Source organism: Corythoichthys intestinalis, chromosome 2, assembly GCF_030265065.1.
Source record: "Corythoichthys intestinalis isolate RoL2023-P3 chromosome 2, ASM3026506v1, whole genome shotgun sequence".
NCBI classification, from domain to species: domain Eukaryota; kingdom Metazoa; phylum Chordata; class Actinopteri; order Syngnathiformes; family Syngnathidae; genus Corythoichthys; species Corythoichthys intestinalis.
The window spans coordinates 33,855,340-33,874,541 of record NC_080396.1 but is presented as its reverse complement, the minus strand read 5'-3'; the positions used below and the strand labels follow the sequence as shown (position 1 = coordinate 33,874,541).

The 19,202-nt window shown below is 39.6% G+C and overlaps 1 protein-coding gene across 1 annotated transcript; it reads left to right on the top strand.

Annotated features, from left to right (window-relative positions):
- The first annotated feature begins 1,058 nt into the window (after nucleotides 1-1,058).
- Nucleotides 1,059-15,603, top strand: slc52a3-1 (solute carrier family 52 member 3-1). The gene is made up of 4 exons (XM_057830264.1): nucleotides 1,059-1,204; nucleotides 5,842-6,874; nucleotides 7,178-7,301; nucleotides 10,849-15,603. The coding sequence occupies exons 2-4, from the start codon at nucleotides 5,892-5,894 to the stop codon at nucleotides 11,059-11,061; spliced, it is 1,320 nt and encodes a 439-aa protein (XP_057686247.1). The 5' UTR covers nucleotides 1,059-1,204; nucleotides 5,842-5,891; the 3' UTR covers nucleotides 11,062-15,603.
- Nucleotides 15,604-19,202: the final 3,599 nt, after the last annotated feature.

Here is a 19,202-nt window from a genome sequence, read left to right as displayed (position 1 = left end):
AGCTGAGAAAGGAAGAATTTACTTACATTATTAAGCCTTTCCTATCAAATTTTATGGATGAATTCATGTCAAGAATATGGCCTGCCATCATTTTAAAGACGCAAGTTGTATAGCATTTCATAGCACCTTTAAGCCTTTTTTCTGCTTAAAGTAAAACATATAGTGGTAAGAGTAGGCCCAATTTAGTTATATTTCAGCACAGAGCAATACTGTATATTTCTGTTACTTCAGAAATAGCTTAATTTATTGGACTGAGGTTTACACTGAATATTTAATCTAACTGCCGCTGCATAAAATTTGTCCTAAAAATTGTATGGCATTTTTTATTCTCATTGCATTACATATTAAGGTATATGGCAGACTTTTACTGTATTTTAAAAGCCTGCTATATACTACTTTTGAATTTTCTGTTGGACTTTGTGTTAAGCAAGGGATGCTATTAATCGTGATTACAAAAAAAGATAAACACTGCCGGGCCTTAAAAATAACACATACTACAAGTAGGTCAAGTTGTTATCCAATCTTTTGATACAAGATTTGAGTTATGTCACAGTTGCTCAAGTAATGATCAAAAGTATCCAATTTAAAAGGCACCGACAAAACTAAACGGTGTATATTTAAAACAAGCCCACAAATTTGCTTAGAGAATGCTCCAGTTAGTTACTTAGCAAAAGGCTAACAGTAATAGTGGTGGTTTTCAAACAATTTCAGCACCTGATCATTTCAAATGAAACGACCAATTATTACAAAATGAATACAAATAAAGCACATTTTCTATGACTATCTATTTTGTAATATATTTTTATGTCCAATGCAATATGGGACATGCTTGAAAAACAGTGGACCGCAATATTTCCATAACTTATTACTACACAGTTTTCCGTCTGTTTTCAGCAAATATCTTCAAACAAATCTCTGAATTCACGTCACTGGATCATGTTGTCCAGCCTCGTGCAAAAAAGACAGGAACTCTGGGGAAAAAATGGTAAGTGTTGTCATGCCTCCAAAGTGTGACCTGACCTAATTATGAGACGTTTCCACTGTTACACAGTGCTGGACTGGACTCTGACCCACCCGACAACCATGTGATTCAACCCACACTGCACAGCAAAAGGTCGCATCTCCTCACTTCTTCATTCACTCACTTGTTTGCGTGATGACAGCAAGTCGTGTGGGGGGCCTGCGGGGACATCAGAGGCAACGTGTAAGTATTTTGGGGACGCGAAGAGAGCTTGCCTGCTTAATGTGAGTCACTGGGGCGTGTTTTTGAAAGAGGAACAAGCATGTGATGTCCATCTTCACGAGATCAGCATGATTTGTGTTACTGACATTCTTTCCGCTTCAGCTTGAATGGTTATCTCAGCTCGTTTTCTGTCTGTCGCAATGATAAAGCTCATATTAACTCTATCATTCATGAAGCATGATTTTTTTTCAGCGCCTACAGAGCACTCATTTAACTCATTGGGTTCCATTGACAGCGCTAGACGTCCAATTCATTTTTATTAGGAGGGGCGAATGATCAGCAATGGTACTGAAAGATGGGCATGCAATCAGTAAATTGCTGTTAAAAAAAAGTCTTACTTGGAGTTTGTTTTTATTGATTTTAATCTAAATAATTTAGTTTTTAAAATTTTTTCTTTCTCAATTCATAAATGTATTTATCATCATATAAAAATAATATAAAAAATATAATAAAGATTATTAGTATCGGTTGGCCGATATATTGGGCAGATACATGGACTTTTTAAAAAATTTTTTTTTTAAATCCAAGATTGACCAATATCAGCCAATATAATGTGCAGTACATACAATATACTGTATAGACAAGTTTCCTGAGCGAAATATGGGCGTCGCCATCTTGGAAAATGTCTGCTCTGAACTTCAGGTTTGAGAAAGTATAACATGAATTGCTGCTGAAGTAAGCAGTGTGTTGCCAAAGTTAAACTGCAAAATCAAGCCAGTGGAACCCACGGAATCTCCCAAAATGGATTCAGCACGATGTAGATGAGAATGAATAATTGTTCTTATCACTTCGTGACCATTCGTGGACAAAATTATAACAACCTGTCAGCCTGTGTTGACGTGAGGTATAGACTGATACGCCGGCCACTTGAGTGAACAAAATGAGGTGAAATTAATAAATTATATTACATTTGCCGAATCCAGAAGGGCTGACAGATTTTGTTGTTACAAGTAAATACCACAAGGTATGTACAGATAAACAAAAATAGTATGTCATACTTTTTTATCGCAGATATTGATCTCAATGAAACATTTGGACAGCATGATTCCATTTTTTTGTTGTATTTAAAACGAAGGGTGCATGTGCAAAACAGATCAATAAATCACACTTATAAAATTATTGGAAAAAAGCATACAAGAATGTGATATCAGACAGCAGAGCTCCGGAGCCTCGCCAAACTTTCACCCGACATTATGGCCTCTAGATGGGCTTTCTCCCGCTGTCCTCGGTAATTCCAGCTCCAATAGCGTATCTTAAAGTTGCTGCAGTTAAAAAGCTTTAATTGGATCTCGGGGTTGACTCGGTCTTTGTGGTGGCACGAGCTTGGTTCCACATCTTCCTTCATGAACATGTTGTCGTCCCCTGTCGTGATGATGGCAGACGGATGTGATATTTCCAAATTGTCTTTTTTTAAGCGATTTTGATAAGTAATTTTACTGTTATTTTGGATGGAGAAATTGTAAAACACAAGTTGCTTGTAGACATAAGGAAGTAAAGCAGAAGTACCTGGGAAACTTGTCTGTATATGATAACTGTTACATTCACTGTTTGGGTACTGATCTTTTGGGTACTGATCTTTGTTAATTGTCATTTTGTTCCACCTAGTTATGGGTGTTACAAAAGTGAGTAGCAGAGTAGATGGACGGCGAGATAGTGTAAAGCGCTTTGAGCGCCTTGAAAGGTGGAAAAGCGCTATATAAGTGTATAACACCATTTACCATTTACCAATAAAAAAATAACTTCTAATGTATACATTTATACAATGAGTGTTTCAATTGCCTTTCATAATCAATGTGCTCAAGTTTAAAGAATGTTGGCCTTATATATCGGCATACAAAATCAGCCTTAGACATCAGGAATCGGCTGATTGTGAAAGCTGTATTACAAATTTGAACACACCTGCTCCCTATGCACACCTGGACCTAGTAATACTAATGAGTCACATGACATTTTGGAGGGAAAATGACAAGCAGTACTCAATTTGGACATTTAGGGATGTAGTTTCTAAAGAGTGTACTCACTTTTGTTGCCAGGGGTTTAGATATTAACGGCTATATTTTGAGTTATTTTGAGGGGAAAATAAATCAACTCTGTTATATGAGCTGCAGACAGACTACTTTTCATTGTGTCAAAGTGTCATTTTGTCAGTGTTGTCCCATGAAAGATATACTTAAATATCTGCAGAAATGTGAGGGGTGTACTCACTTTTGTGATACACTGTATACAGAGTAGAGGCTGGCCAAAAAGCATGGTTCGAGCTGACGTCACCTGGGACCCTGTTTAGGCCACCCAAAAAAATGTCTTTCTGTAGTTTAGTAATTCAGCACTAAATTGCTCACTGGATGTGCCCGTTATCAGCACATATTTCATGTATTTACACTGTAAAAAAAAAAAAAAAAAAAAAAAAAGTAGTAGAACTTTGAAATTTCAATTCAGCCTGTTTCACTTGCTTTTGGAAGTTTTGGTGGAAAATTATCGCCGAAAAATTTTCAAGTAAACATAACTTTTTTGGGTAAAAAAGGTTTTTAAAATTTTAGGTGGGCAGAATTTATGGTATGTAAGCAGAACTCAAAATTTTAAGTAAACAGGACTTAAATTTAACTACATATGAATAAAAGCAAGCCAACCTGGATTTGAACATTGAGCTCCTTAATGACAGGACAATGCATAATGAAACGACTTACATGGTCTGGCTGACTACAATGATGCCAGGGCACAATTTTAAGGTATCATGAGTGAGGCTAGGGCTAGGTTTACTCATCTTAAAATTTCAACAATGCACAACTTACAGTGGGGTAAACCTCAACCATGAGAGACAGAATGTGGAAAAAAAAAACAGAATATCACATTGTTTGATTTTTAAAGAATTTATTTGCAAATCATGGTGGAAAATAAGTGTTTGGTCAATGCCAAAAGTTCATCTCAGTACTTTGTTTTGTACCCTTTGTTGGCAATAACGGAGGCCAAACGTTTTCTGTAACTCTTCACAAGCTTTTCACACACTGTTGCTGGTATTTTGGCCCATTCCTCCATGCAGATCTCCTCGAGAGCAGTGATGTTTTGGGGCTGTCGTTGGGCAACACGGACTTTCAACTCCCTCTGCAGATTTTCTATGGGGTTGAGACCTGGAGACTGGCCAGGCCACTCCAGGACCTTGAAATGCTTCTTACGAAGCCACTCCTTTGTTGCCCTGGCTGTGTGTTTGGGATCATTGCCATGCTGAAAGACCCAGCCACGTCTCATCTTAAATGCTCTTGCTGATGGAAGGAGATTTTGACTCAAAATCTCTCGATACATGGCCCCATTCATTCTTTCCTTGACACAGATCAGTCGTCCTTAGTTCCTTTGCAGAAAAACAGCCCCAAAGTATGATGTTTCCACGCCCATGCTTCACAGTGGGTATGGTGTTCTTCGGATGTAATTCAGTATTCTTTCTCCTCCAAACACGAGAACCTGTGTTTCTACCAAAAAGTTCCATTTTGGTTTCATCTGACAATAACACATTCTTCCAGTCCTCTTCTGGATTATCCAAATACTCTATAGCAAACCGCAGACCGCCCGTACTTTCTTCAGCAGGGGGACACGTCTGGCAGTGCAGGATTTGAGTCCCTGGCGGCGCATTGTGTTACTGATAGTAGCCTTTGTTACTCTGGTCCCAGCTCTCTGTAGGTCATTCACTAGGTCCCCCTGTGTGGTTCTGGGATTTTTGCTCCCCGTTCTTGTTATCATTTTGATGCCACGGGTTGAGGAGGGAGTTGAATGTCCGTGTTGCCCAACGACAGCCCCAAAACATCACTGCTCTAGAGGAGATCTGCATGGACGAATGGACCAAAATACCAGAAACAGTGTGTGAAAAGCTTGTGAAGAGTTACAGAAAACGTTTGGCCTTCGTTATTGCCAACAAAGCGTACATAACAAAGTATTGAGATGAACTTTTGGTATTGACCAAATACTTATTTTCCAGCATGATTTGCAAATAAATTCTTTAAAAATCAAACAATGTAATTTTCTGTTTTTTTTCCCACATTCTGTCTCTCATGGTTGAGGTTTACCCATGTTGACAATTACACGCCTCTCTAATATTTTCAAGTGGGAGAACTTGCACAATTAGTGGTTGACTAAATACTTATTTGCCCCACTGTACATTTCAAGTTAGCACAAGTTACCATTTTCAAGCTCAGCTTACGCACAGTTGTTCCAAAACATGATCATTGAAGTTAGCATAACTCATTTTTATAAAGTTGACGGTGTTAAGATGATGAGTTACAAATACTAATAAATAAAGAAAAAATAAATAAGTTCATGACGAAAACTTAATGTTTAGTTTACTTAAAACCTGAAGTAAGCATAACTTTTTGAATGTTTTATTTATTTATTTTTTTACAGTGTATAAACAAATCAAAATGACTGCACACTGCACAGCCCCTTTGAATTTGAAGGGACCCCAAAATGTTCCTTTTACTCAAACATAAAGTGGGGGGGAAAAGTGTATCAACCCTTTAGAAGTTCTGGACTCCTGCAAAAATTTGTCAAAAATGTGGTTCTTCAAAGAAGTGCTGATTTTGTAGGTATAATTTTGGTTTGTTTACATCACGCAGGTGTGTTAATCAGCACAAGAAGCGGTTCGTCCTACTCGGACCTGAGTGCAATGGCGCTGACGGTCCACATGCTGGCATGCGCCTTTGGGCTGGGCTCGTGGGTGGCTGTCAACGGCCTGTGGGTAGAGCTGCCACTCATCGTGAACACTCTGCCTGAAGGCTGGGAGCTCCCCTCTTACCTAACCGTCATCATCCAGACGGCAAACCTGGGACCTCTGCTCATTACGCTCATGCATAAAGCCCGGCCGGGCCTACTGAATGAGAGGGCTGTCATCTACACCGTCCTCTCCGTGGGTGTCCTGTCTTGCATTCTGCTCGCCTTCTTCTGGGATCGAACCAGTGTCGTGGCCGGCGCGTCGCACAGCACTGCCTTCTTTGTCATCACCTTCTTCCTCTCTCTGGTGGACTGCACCTCCTCGGTCACCTTCCTGCCTTTCATGATGCAGCTGCCCGCCAAGTACATCACCACGTACTTTATTGGGGAAGGACTGAGCGGCTTCATCCCAGCCGTGGTCGCTCTGGCTCAAGGTGTTGGCGTAGCAAAGTGCGTTAACGCCACTCAGGCGATGTCCAGAAACCAAACGGGTGGAAATCTTCAGACCGAGTATTTGCCACCCAACTTTTCCACAGAAGTATTCTTCTTCTTCCTGACGGTCATGATGTGCATCAGTCTGGCCGCTTTCATCGCGCTCAACAGGCTCCGACTGCCAACTCACGAAAACTTGATGGCGAGCTCGGTAGCTTCGGTCTGCTCTGGCCTGGACAACCCCGCGGTGGACGTTGACCCTCAGGAACTCAAATGGCAAAACGAAGAGGAGAACCATTTGCCTGAGGAACCTGATCATTCTGTGTATCAGCTGACCTTCATCTACTTCCTGGTGGTTTGGGTCAATGGCGCCACCAACGGCGTGCTGCCCTCCGTGCAGACGTACTCCTGCATGCCCTACGGCAACCTGGCCTACCACCTCTCGGCGTCATTGGCTTCAGTGGCCAACCCTGTGGCTTGCACTGTTGCCGTGTTCTTCCAAAACAGGTATCATTACAGCTGCGAAGCTTCTCCCTTCCTTTGATATAGGGTTAGGGTTTCTTAAATCATATGTCTTGTTTTTCGCTTTTAGTCTCAGTACATCATAGCATAGAAGGCACAGAACTTTAAAGTGGGATCTTAGAGATTTTAATGTAATGTCTTCTAATGATATGTGACAAGATTTATCTAATAGACGGTGACTGTGAACTACGTATGAAGATTTTTTTAGATGGAGATATTTTGGATAGAACTTGTACAATATTTGTGTAATAACGTCAAGTGTAAGTGCAGTTCTGCTTGTGCTTTCAGATCTCTTGTAATTTTGGGGGTGCTGACGTTGTTGGGGACAGGCTTTGGCAGCTATAACATGGCTATGGCCGCTCTGAGTCCCTGTCCTTTACTTCAGGGCTCCGTGGCAGGAGAAGTCATTATTGTGAGTTACACACAAACATGTTGCGTAAAGTTAGCATGATATAAGATCTGGTGGTGGCTTATTCCAGGAAACGACAAAGTTCAGCGTCTTAACAAAACAATGTTGAGTAATTCTGTTCATAGTACTTTTATGAAATGACTGCTGTTTACATTGTTTGTTTTGAAAAGAAGTGAGGTAAAATTGACATTACGAAAACCCTTTTATTGCTCCTAAAAAATAAAGAATTTTACTGTCACGGTACAAAATGTAAAGTTATCAGTTATCACATTTAAATATGGTAAGTTTGACTTCTGCATTCAGAAAAAAACAAAAAAGCAACTCTTTCCGGTTGAGGTCAGCGTCAGTCATTTTGAATGAGTGGTATCTGACTTATTAAAAAAAAATTTTTTTTTTTAGAAAAGCAGCATATTTAAGTAGCTAGTAAGTCTGATCGATATAGAACCAGAAGTCAAATTTCCCCCATTAAAACGTGAGTAAATAGCATGATAAGTTATCATATTTAAATGCGATAAGATACAGTATCATGTAATTTGGTTAAGTTTGACTTACAGTTCAGGTCAATGGCGGAGTCCTTTTAGTGTCTTGTGAAACAAAATTACCAGCTGTCTAATGACTGAAATGCTCTTCTATTATACTGCAAAAACATAAGGACAAGTGTTTAAGATATGAAAAGACACACAAAGTACCTCAGGTCCATATAGTTCTGCCAGTGACCTGAACCAGAAAGAATCACTTGGTTTTGTTTTGACCAATGGTTTTACCAAAGGTTATGTTTGGTCTCAATATTGGTAGGGACGATATAACTGCATTACATGCATGAACATTTTTTGCTGGTACGATATTTAATATGCCCAAACAGATTAGTTGAACGGGGGTCAGGGCTACATTTCTCACGAATATCAATCTAATTAAATGATAGGCTAAATGATCAATGCAAAAATAAATCTGTATTGATTTATTCTAAATTTCACACTGCAAATTTATAACGTCTTAATCTGATAATTTTTCTTAAATCTAGTCGAATAATTTTCGGCATCCTGTTTTGAGTGTTATACTAGTTAACAGATTAATACGTCAGATTATTACACTTAAAATTAAGTAAATATTACTATGTGTTCTTATTTGGGCCATAGATCAAAAAGTTGTTCATTATTCACCTAAATCCAGAACAATTTTCTTTCAGATAATGTTTGAACAATATCTATTCTTGAATTATGAACATTTCTGACGAACAAGCTGTTTTTATGTATTTATTTATTTATTTATTTATTTTTTTAAGATGAAACATTTTTCTTATTTCAAGAAATGTGAGTAATATTTACTTGAAACACTGGCAGATCATTTAACTTATTTCTTGGAATTTAACTCGTTTTAACGAGGTGTGCTTTTGCAGTGCATATGTGTTGGTTCATATGATACGCCGTTTGATTGAAACCTTTGTTTTCAAAAACTACTACAAAAACACTTTGAAAATGTAATTCAATTTAAGATAATCTAATTTAACTTAAGATAATTTAAATTGCAATATTTCAACAATTTAAATTATATTAACAGACACAATAAATATAAACCTGTTAATAATCTCTTAATGATCCAGGAATGAAAAAAAATAAACATTTGTTTTAAGACCACTCAACATTGTCTGTCTGTCTAAATAAATAAATATAACTGAAAAAAACTTCTTGGTGTATAACAAAAATAAACAGAAATGGAGCCTTCCTTCAGGTAAACACTACTGCTTTTGTCCACAAGCACAGCAATTTAACAAAAAATGAAAGATTCTTTGGGCTGCTTTAACACCACATAAATAAAATAAAAATGAAAATCGGTGAGAAGGCGGTAAACCTCGCTACACTACATTTCTCATAGTTTAATTAAGGCTAACAGAAGAAAACACATACAGGAGGATATTTCTCTCAAAGCAGCTTCCTACTCGAGTTTGGGAAATTCCTACAGATTAATGTTATGCTAACTCTGATGCAGGTCGGACTTTCAGTAGGGAAATTAATGGTTACTTACAGTGGCTGCTGCGAGTGGAAAAAAATTCTAATATTCCCGTCTTCGAAGGGGGCGGAGGAGGCATGTTGTACAGTATTTGTGTCGGGACTCAGGCTGTGATTGTGTGTGTGTGTGTGTGTGTGTGGGGGGGGGTGGATCATGTCATCAGCCAATCAAACGTGCTTTTGAGGGGAAAAAATGGACTGGCACATTCGGCAAGTGAAAAAGGGGTCAATGTTAGTCTGAACATAATGAAAGTACTGTAATTCACTTAATAATGGTAGGGCCAATTCTATCCTAACAACATATTGGAAGACAATATAAATTACATATATAACTGAAGTAATTACATAATGCAAAAAAAGTTGCTTAAAAGTTGGTGGGGACAATTTGAGCATTGAAGGGGAAACGATATCGTCATCGCACACACCATATAACTGTTTGCATTAGTCTAACACATATATAGTCTAACACATACATATGGTACAGGTTTTCGTAGGCACCGTCTAACTGTTTGCATTAGGCTAACACACGTAATATAATTAATCAGGAAATGTGTATCATTTTCATATTTGCGGTAGGACTACACTACTAATATAAAATAAATAGCACACCATAGTTTAATGAGAAGAAATAGAGATACACAATGCCGTCTTATCATGAGTGACGCACATACTCGGGGAATCTGCTCTCAGCAAACTCCAAGGACAAAGCGTTTTGTCCTGGAACAAGCACCACCAGCCCGGACAGCGAAGTGGATAGCGGGCGTCCCAAATCCGCGCACGAACCTAAACCGCCCAGGGCCGGCCACAGCGGGGGCGGCCCCAAAGCAACGCCCAGAAACGCCTTCGACAAGACCCGCGTCAGCAAAGACGTTAAAAAGACTGAACACTGATAACAATTTGTCGCTCCTCGGAAACATTTCCTATGTAACCGTTGTGACACGACCCTGGATCCAGCCTCTGTACCTCCGTCGTCTGTTTTTGCCTTGTTCTTTAGACCTCTGTGAATCATTAAATTGTCAACCTGTTTTCCGGTGAGCCTTCTTTAGACTTTTTGGAGCTTGGAGTCAGAACAAAGGGTTAACACAGGAACGCGCGGAGTTTGGCTTCCTCCTGGCCTGGCTCCGCTCGGAGGGGTCGGGTGGCGGAGCACATTTCCGTTCTGTTGCCGGCCTCCCCGTGCGCTTCTGGGCCGGGAGGTCCAAATTCCTTCAGCATCCTGAAAAGTTGCTGGTGTTATGTCCCTACCGTCCCTATGCAAACTCACTGTTCAACTCACTGAATGCCGTGAAAGTTTCCAATTGGCAACTGTTTAATGCCAACAAAACTCATATTTGTCTAGAAGGTTTTTCAATGGGTAAGCGTGAGAGAAGGTTTCGCCCAGTTTGTCTGTAAAATTAAAAATTTCAAACCACTACGCTTCTTGTTCTACTACTGATTACTTAAGAATGGAAAAAAGCTTGACTTTCCTGGTAAATAGAGAAACATTACTGTATTGATTTTGATTTACTGGCTTTGTCCAATGTTTTGCTTTCTTCCTTACCCAGGTTCTGTCGTGGCTCTCGTTCACTGGGACCTTGTCTTACGTCAAAGTGATGGTGGGCGTGATCCTGCGTGACCGTAGTCACAGTGCCCTGGTTTGGTGTGGAGCCGCAGCACAGGCGGGCTCGCTGCTGGGCTCGGTGATCATGTTTCCGCTAGTTAATGTCCTGACACTCTTTCAGGCCGGGGACTTCTGTAATACAAAATGTCCACACTGACAATGCTTGTGTTGCTTAAAAGACTGTTTGGGATCTCAGTAACGATTCCATATTAAATAGAGAATGATTAGAGCACATACATCAAACTCAATCTGGCCTACAAAGAAATTATATCAAATGTGTAGCTTGGTCCATTCACACCTAAGACTACAAGTCCCGGAAAGCTTTGCTTGCGTGTTGGCATGTCTGTTGAAATGTGTAAGTGCCACCTCCTTTTCTGTTGCAGTTATTAGCAACCATGCGACAGCTTTCCTCAGCTAAATTCATGCTTCTGCTTTTCAAAATTGGCTTAAAAAAACGTTGGAGAACAGATACTTTCAAGGCAGGTAGGAGGCAAATGATATTTTCACAAAAGTAGATGACAGATTTGAATTTTGGAACACTTAACTTTTTTTTTTTTCATCCGCAGATTACAGTGTCATAGCAAAAGTGATATTTTTCCCATCTAAATGGAGAAGTCTGGACAGTCAGGTTACTTACTTGCAAGTCAAAGTTTTATTTTTATCAAATAAATAAATTAATTAAAAAAAAAGAAAAAAAAAGAAAGCTCCTATCTTGAGATATGAGCAGGATATAGCATAGGATAGGATTTATTTATTTTTTTCCCCTTCAGGCATGACAAATCCAAACAAACATACAGCATTTATATGTGTTTACAATTAATTCAACCCGAAAAGAAAAGGGCTGACGGCAGAAGCCGAAGCTTATTGAAACCCGTCCCCAGTATACCATATAGGACGCAGAAAATATCGAATATTAATTTTTGACATTCAGATTTCGTAGTGATTACAAGTTTTAAAAAAAAATTTTTTTTTTTTTTTAATAGTAACCATCCCCTCTGATTGTTCATTTTCTCAATAGTACATTGCCGATCGTGGCAATGTGCTCGTTATGTTGATTAGATCCAGTGGATTGGTTCATAATTCAGTAGTTAGTTAATTCAGTTGATTCGATCCAGAAGATAGGGAATAGCTGAGGACCAATGGTAGGCTGTGTCCGCCACCCTCCTTTTGTCGACTTAATCCTTGTCGCAGTTTTATGCTTGCTATCTCAAGGCACTTACCCTTTGCCTCCAGTGGCGGTTTTAGAGGTGTGGCCACAGGGGCACTGGCCCCACCTTGAATAGCACAAAGCATGGCAATCGGCGAATCATTCTTTTTTGAAGTGAGAGCTAATGAGATACTGTATTGTTGTTTCTTGAGTATGTTAAATATTGATGCTGCTTTTCATGTTGAAAATGGCTTAAAAAAAATTATAATATACATATACAGTATATATATATGGCGGAAAGCACTCAGGTGACTGAAAGTTCCGCTCTGAGACCCTCAATTTAGCCAGCTTTCAAAATTGTCCGAAATGCATGTGTGATAAATCCTTGGAAAGCTTAAAATCTCAATTTTGAAAAAAAAAAAAAAATTGAACAGGAGGCATTTAAAGAAAAAAAAATTAAACAGCAAAACCCTAATTGGAGGCGAGAGCACGCAAGAGCAGAATTAAAGATGCCACAATTTTAACGAGTGTACTTACCTTGTTTTGATCCAAAAACTCCACGTAGCGTGTATCACCGAGTGTCAAGACACAGCTGTGAATGGCAACAGCCGGACTTTTATTTTATGGGTGGAACATGGTGATATAACAAGGGTTGCGATGCAGAAATCGCAGACAAAGAGGAGTGGTTGAGATTTTCTTTTTCATATAGTTACTCTTTTAAACGTTATTTTTCCAAACTTTTTTTGTTTGGATCGATTATTTATCATCTAACATATCGGGGAAAATGCGACAGTAACAAAAAAAAAATACAATTAAGCGATAGTTATTAGATATCCGTGACTTTTTTACAGACGCCAAATTTTTCATTGTGACCTAATTCGTTTAAAAGTTTAAAATATGCAAGTGAATAATTTTTTAACGTCATTTTGTTTTTTTTAAACTAAAATTTAGACATCAATTAATGATTCTAAGCTAAAAATGACCGACATTTTGAATAATAAATATAATTACTTACCTCCTCTTTATGGCGAGGTTGAAACAAAAGCGTTTGCGCGATGTCTGTAAACTGGGGTTCCAGGGTAAAACGGACAAATTAAAAATAGTTCGGGGGCTTAATGCAACATGAAACTCCTATAGCAGCATATAGACATATTGTTCTATCAAACACAACAGTTGTTTTGGCTTAAAATACACACACACACACACACACACACACACACACACACACACACACACACACACACACACACACACACACACACACACACACATATATATATTAAAGTTGCACCGATACCGATACTAGTATTGGCAGGGATCCGATCCGGCCCGAATTGGTGGTATCGGTATCGACGAGTACCAACATTTAGGGCGCCGATACCATCTACTGGCATCATTTGAAAGCAAATATACTGTCCTCCCAACGTGAGCTAACTTTCCAAATCATTACCTCTGTATGTCTTTGTCTCGAAATTACCACACGAAATTTACACCTTCGTCTTCAATATTGCGGATGTACACTACAACGCATATCCGCGATGTTACGCTGCTCATTTAACATGGTATTCACAAACGATTAGCATGCATAAGCTAACGCTTGCTGTTGTAGCGCCGGTGGGATCAGAAAGGTTAAGACCGTGGGAGACTCAGCAAACTCATGGTTTCATGATGAACAATGAGTAGCAAATTAAGAGCGCCGTACTTCAAACTCGTCCTGTTTATGAAAGTCGATTGTAATATGCTGGTGTTGTGCAGTAATGAGCAGAAGTGACTTCTGTGGCCAGAAAACACTCCAGCGGCGCAGCACGCACACTAGATATCATCAAATAGCAATCTAGATGTCCTATGTTAGATCCCATGCCAACTCTCGCGCGCACACACTACATATCATGAAATAGCAACCTAGATGTACTACATTAGATCCCATGCCATTAGCTGCGTGAGCCCAGAGCGACGCGTAGTCCATAGACTACATTGATTAAATAGCAACCGCCATGACTGAATGACAGTTAAGCAGGCCAAATCTTGCCTGGTACACCAGACGCACCGCTGTTCCAGCTATTGAGTCTGGCCACCATTCAGCGGATACAATTTCCAGGGCGGAGCAAGCCACAGCAAACAGACAGCGGAGTGGACCAATCAGCGACGGGCAGACGTGAGGCAGGACGAGGGACTTGCGCGCGGAAGTAAACATAAGAGGAGAGCGGAGTTTATTCAACATGGCTAGCGCGAGACAGACTGTTGTCAATGACTCGTGTCGATGTGTTTTTAGTAATTTAAAACTGAGTTTACCGTGGATTGGAACATATTCTCGGCTCTCCTGTTCACCATCTGTGTTGTTGTGGAGACGACTTCCGATGCGCAAGAGTGACGTTGCTCGTAAAGAATACGTCACGCAAATAAAAGAATCTGATTTGTCGATTGATTTTGTACCTGCTCGAGAGGCCGTTAATGGGCTGGCTCCCAGACTTTTCTCTCAGTGTTTGAAAAATACAGGGAGAACAGTCTGGCCGTGCCAGGCAAGGCCAAATCAACCCATACCAGTGACTATAGATAATGCTGCAAATACTGTTAATTCAGTACATGTTACGGATGGACTCGGACCACAAATAGGATGTTTAAATATAGCTGCTAAGAGAGCTGCAGCAATCAACAGTGTGACCCACTTTACAAACAGTAAAAATTGTTCTCAGCACTTATATCAGGGGTCGCGTTAACCGAATATTTTCCGTGGTTGACCGATTTTTTCAAACGGTGACGGAAAAAACTGAAGTCCACCTGTCATTTTGACAGGTTGCAATTCACACCCCAGACCACAGGGTGGCGAGTGAGCATATTAATTAGCTATTGTCTCTCTTGATGCATGACGTCGTTGGCCTTACTCTGAAAAATGTCAAGGCAACTGAGTGTCCGAAGTTTCTTCAAAAAGCCCCAAAACGACGATGGTGTTGATAAAAGAGGTGAAAAAACAGGGACTGCACAAGCGGGCACGCAATTCAAGTCCATGCGCACCAGGAGGAAGGTGTAAGACTCCGTTCAGGCTACAGCAGGTGAACTGTTAATTTCATTGTTCCATAATGTAGCCTACCTACTGGGGCCACAGTCAGCTATTTTTGTCACTGCGGAGAAAAAGTTACATATTCATCTGCTTGATGTGTGATGGCATGGTGTGGATTCTCTGTTAAGCTTGTTCAGACAGAATATTAATTTAAAATGAATGAAAACTAAATACTATTGAATATGTTGAAGCGGTATGCAATGTTAAGAGTCTTGTTAGCTCGAATTGCTGTGTCCAGCCGCTGTAGCTCTGCTGCTCTCTGTGAACTCTCTATTCAAGCCGGAACGCGCGCGACTCTTAAGTGTCTCTGTCACGTGACTGTGTCGTAGCCGCTAACGCGCTCGGCCAAATGGACACACAAGTACGTGAGGTGAATTATGCCAAACAAAGGGTCAGCACAATGTCATTATCATCATTTTAAAAATTTAAGTGACGGGTAAAAATAGATTATGACCGGATTTTTATGACCCTGTCAGTCAAAATGACAGACAACGAAAAAGTCTAGCGCAACCTCTGATATATATATATATATATATATATATATATATATATATATATATATATACAGTGCCTTGCAAAAGTATTCGGCCCCCTTGAACCTTGCAACCTTTCGCCACATTTCAGGCTTCAAACATAAAGATATAAAATTTTAATTTTTTGTCAAGAATCAACAACAAGTGGGACACAATCGTGAAGTGGAACAAAATTTATTGGATAATTTAAACTTTTTTAACAAATAAAAAACTGAAAAGTGGGGCGTGCAATACTATTCGGCCCCCTTGCGTTAATACTTTGTAGCGCCACCTTTTGCTCCAATTACAGCTGCAAGTCGCTTGGGGTATGTTTCTATCAGTTTTGCACATCGAGAGACTGACATTCTTGCCCATTCTTCCTTGCAAAACAGTTCGAGCTCAGTGAGGTTGGATGGAGAGTGTTTGTGAACAGCAGTCTTCAGCTCTTTCCACAGATTCTCGATTGAATTCAGGTATGGACTTTGACTTGGCCATTCTAACACCTGGATACGTTTATTTTTTAACCATTCCATTGTAGATTTGGCTTTTGGATCATTGTCAAGTTGGAAGATAAATCTCCGTCCCAGTCTCAGGTCTTGTGCAGATACCAACAGGTTTTCTTCCAGAATGTTCCTGTATTTGGCTGCATCCATCGTCCTGTCAATTTTAACCATCTTCCCTGTCCCTGCTGAAGAAAAGCAGGCCCAAACCATGATGCTGCCACCACCATGTTTGACAGTGGGGATGGTGTGTTCAGGGTGATGAGCTGTGTTGCTTTTACGCCAAATATATCGTTTTGCATTGTGGCCAAAAAGTTCAATTTTGGTTTCATCTGACCAGAGCACCTTCTTCCACTTGTTTGGTGTGTCTCCCAGGTGGCTTGTGGCAAACTTTAAACGAGACTTTTTATAGATATCTTTGAGAAATGGCTTTCTTCTTGCCACTCTTCCATAAAGGCCAGATTTGTGCAGTGTATGACTGATTGTTGTCCTATGGACAGACTCTCCCACCTCAGCTGTAGATCTCTGCAGTTCATCCAGAGTGATCATGGGCCTCTTGGCTGCATCTCTGATCAGTTTTCTCCTTGTTTGAGAAGAAAGTTTGGAAGGACGGCCGGGTCTTGGTAGATTTGCAGTGGTCTGATGCTCCTTCCATTTCAATATGATGGCTTGCACAGTGCTCCTTGAGATGTTTAAAGCTTGGGAAATCTTTTTGTATCCAAATCCGGCTTTAAACTTCTCCACAACAGTATCTCGGACCTGCCTGGTGTGTTCCTTGGTTTTCATAATGCTCTCTGCACTTTAAACAGAACCCTGAGACTATCACAGAGGAGGTGCATTTATACGGAGACTTGATTACACACAGGTGGATTCTGTTTATCATCATCGGTCATTTAGGACAACGTTGGATCATTCAGAGATCCTCACTGAACTTCTGGAGTGAGTTTGCTGCACTGAAAGTAAAGGGGCCGAATAATATTGCACGCCCCACTTTTCAGTTTTTTATTTGTTAAAAAAGTCTAAATTATCCAATAAATGTTGTTCCACTTCACGATTGTGTCCCACTTGTTGTTGATTCTTGACAAAAAAAAATAAATTTCATATCTTTATGTTTGAAGCCTGAAATGTGGCGAAAGGTTGAAAAATTTAAGGGGGTCGAATACTTTTGCAAGGCACTGTATATATACTATTTTTAATTTGTCCGTTTTACCCTGCTTTTGTTTTAACCCAGCCATAAAACGAAGGTAATTAATTATATTTATTATTCAAAATGTCTGGCGTTTTTAGGTTAGAATCATTCATCAACAGTGTTGGGAGTAACGCCGTTATAAATAACGCCGTTACGTAACGGCGTTATTTTTTCAGTAACGGGGTAATCTAATTACTTTTTCCGCTGTTACAACGCTGTTACCGTTACTGACGGTCAAAAGCGGTGCGTTACTTACTCTGAATATATTAAAGAAACTACCAGCCGTGTCGAGTCGAGACTCTGCTCTGTTGATTTGTCATCCAAGACTTGGGGTGCGTTCAGGTTCGAGAATAGCGCACGTACTTCTGACTCCAAGCTTTTTGTCCCTGCTCATTCAATTAGACAATGCTTTCCAAAGTTTGGTAACGTTTCTGTGTTTGCTACACCTGATGCTAGCCTCGTTCCCATCTCCCACTGTCAGCCAGCAATTATTCTGCTTCCATCTTGAGGACGGAAGATGCTTTGAAGGTGACGTGAATTGTCAGGAAACGGGCCTACCTGAATGCAGCCCCTCGAGAGATGCGATGGAAGTGATTGTGATTGGCTGAGGGTTAGAGTCATGTGTCTTGGTAAGCCAATCAGAGCCGGGGATTTCACAAGCAACCCGGAACAGCGCGTGCAGCAAACACACACATGCAAAACAGATGCTCAGGGTCAGGATGGCAGAGCATTCAGAAGAAAAATTGTCCTTTAAGAGGTGGAGATATAGACACTATTTCTAGTTTGTCGATATTAAAGGAAAGAACCTGCATGTAATGTGTAATTTATGTCCCGGGGCAAAGCTTTTGTCGACATCTGTGGTAAGCAATTCAAATCTGCTGAAGCACCTAACAAGTTAACTACCTGTCTGTTCTTCTCTATTCCGCTGACTCGAATGCTGCTCAGAAAATTTCAAATTCTTCGACATACAACAAGTTCTTTTTAAAGTAACGGAAATAGTTACTTTCCCTGGTAACTAGTTACTTTTACTATAGAGTAATTGAGTTACTAACTCAGTTACTTTTTGGAAGAAGTAGTGAGTAATGTAACTAATTACTTTTTTAAAGTAACGTGCACAACACTGTTAGTCAATGTCTCATTTTTTGTAAAAAAAAAAAAAAAAAAAAAAACCTTAAAAAAATTGTTTACTCACATATTTTAAACGTTATAAAAAAATTATGTCACCATGAAAAAAAAATGGCGTCCGTAAAAAAAAAATCACGGATATTTATCTCATAACTATTGCTTAATTGTATTTTTTTGTTACTGTCGAATTTTGTCTGATATGTTAGATGATAAATAATCAACCCAAACAAAGGAAAAAAAAAAAAAAAAAAAACATTTAAAAGGGTACATGTATGAAAAATAAAATCTCGACCACTCCTTGATGTCTGCAATTTCTGCATCGCGACCCTTGTTATATAACCATGTTTCATCCATAAAATCCCCCCAAAATCCAGCTGTGGCCATTCACAGCTGTGTCTTGACACTCAGTGATATATGCTACATGGAGTTTTTGGATCGAAACAAGTAAAGTACACAATAATATCTCCTTAAACTCATGGCATCTGTAATTCTGCTCTCGCGTGGTCTCGTCTCCAGATAGGGTTTTGCTGTTTAAATTAAAAAAAAAAAATTTTTAAAACGCCCTCCAGTTCAAATTTTTTCTTCCCCCAGAAAATTGAGATTTTAAGCTTTCCAATGATGTATCACACATGCATATCGGACAATTCTGAAAGTTGGGCAAATTGGGGGTCTCAGAGCGGAACTTCAAGTCACCTGAGTGTTTTCCGCCATGAATACAAATTAAAATTATTGTTCCATGTATTGGATCCTTACTTGCACACAGTGTG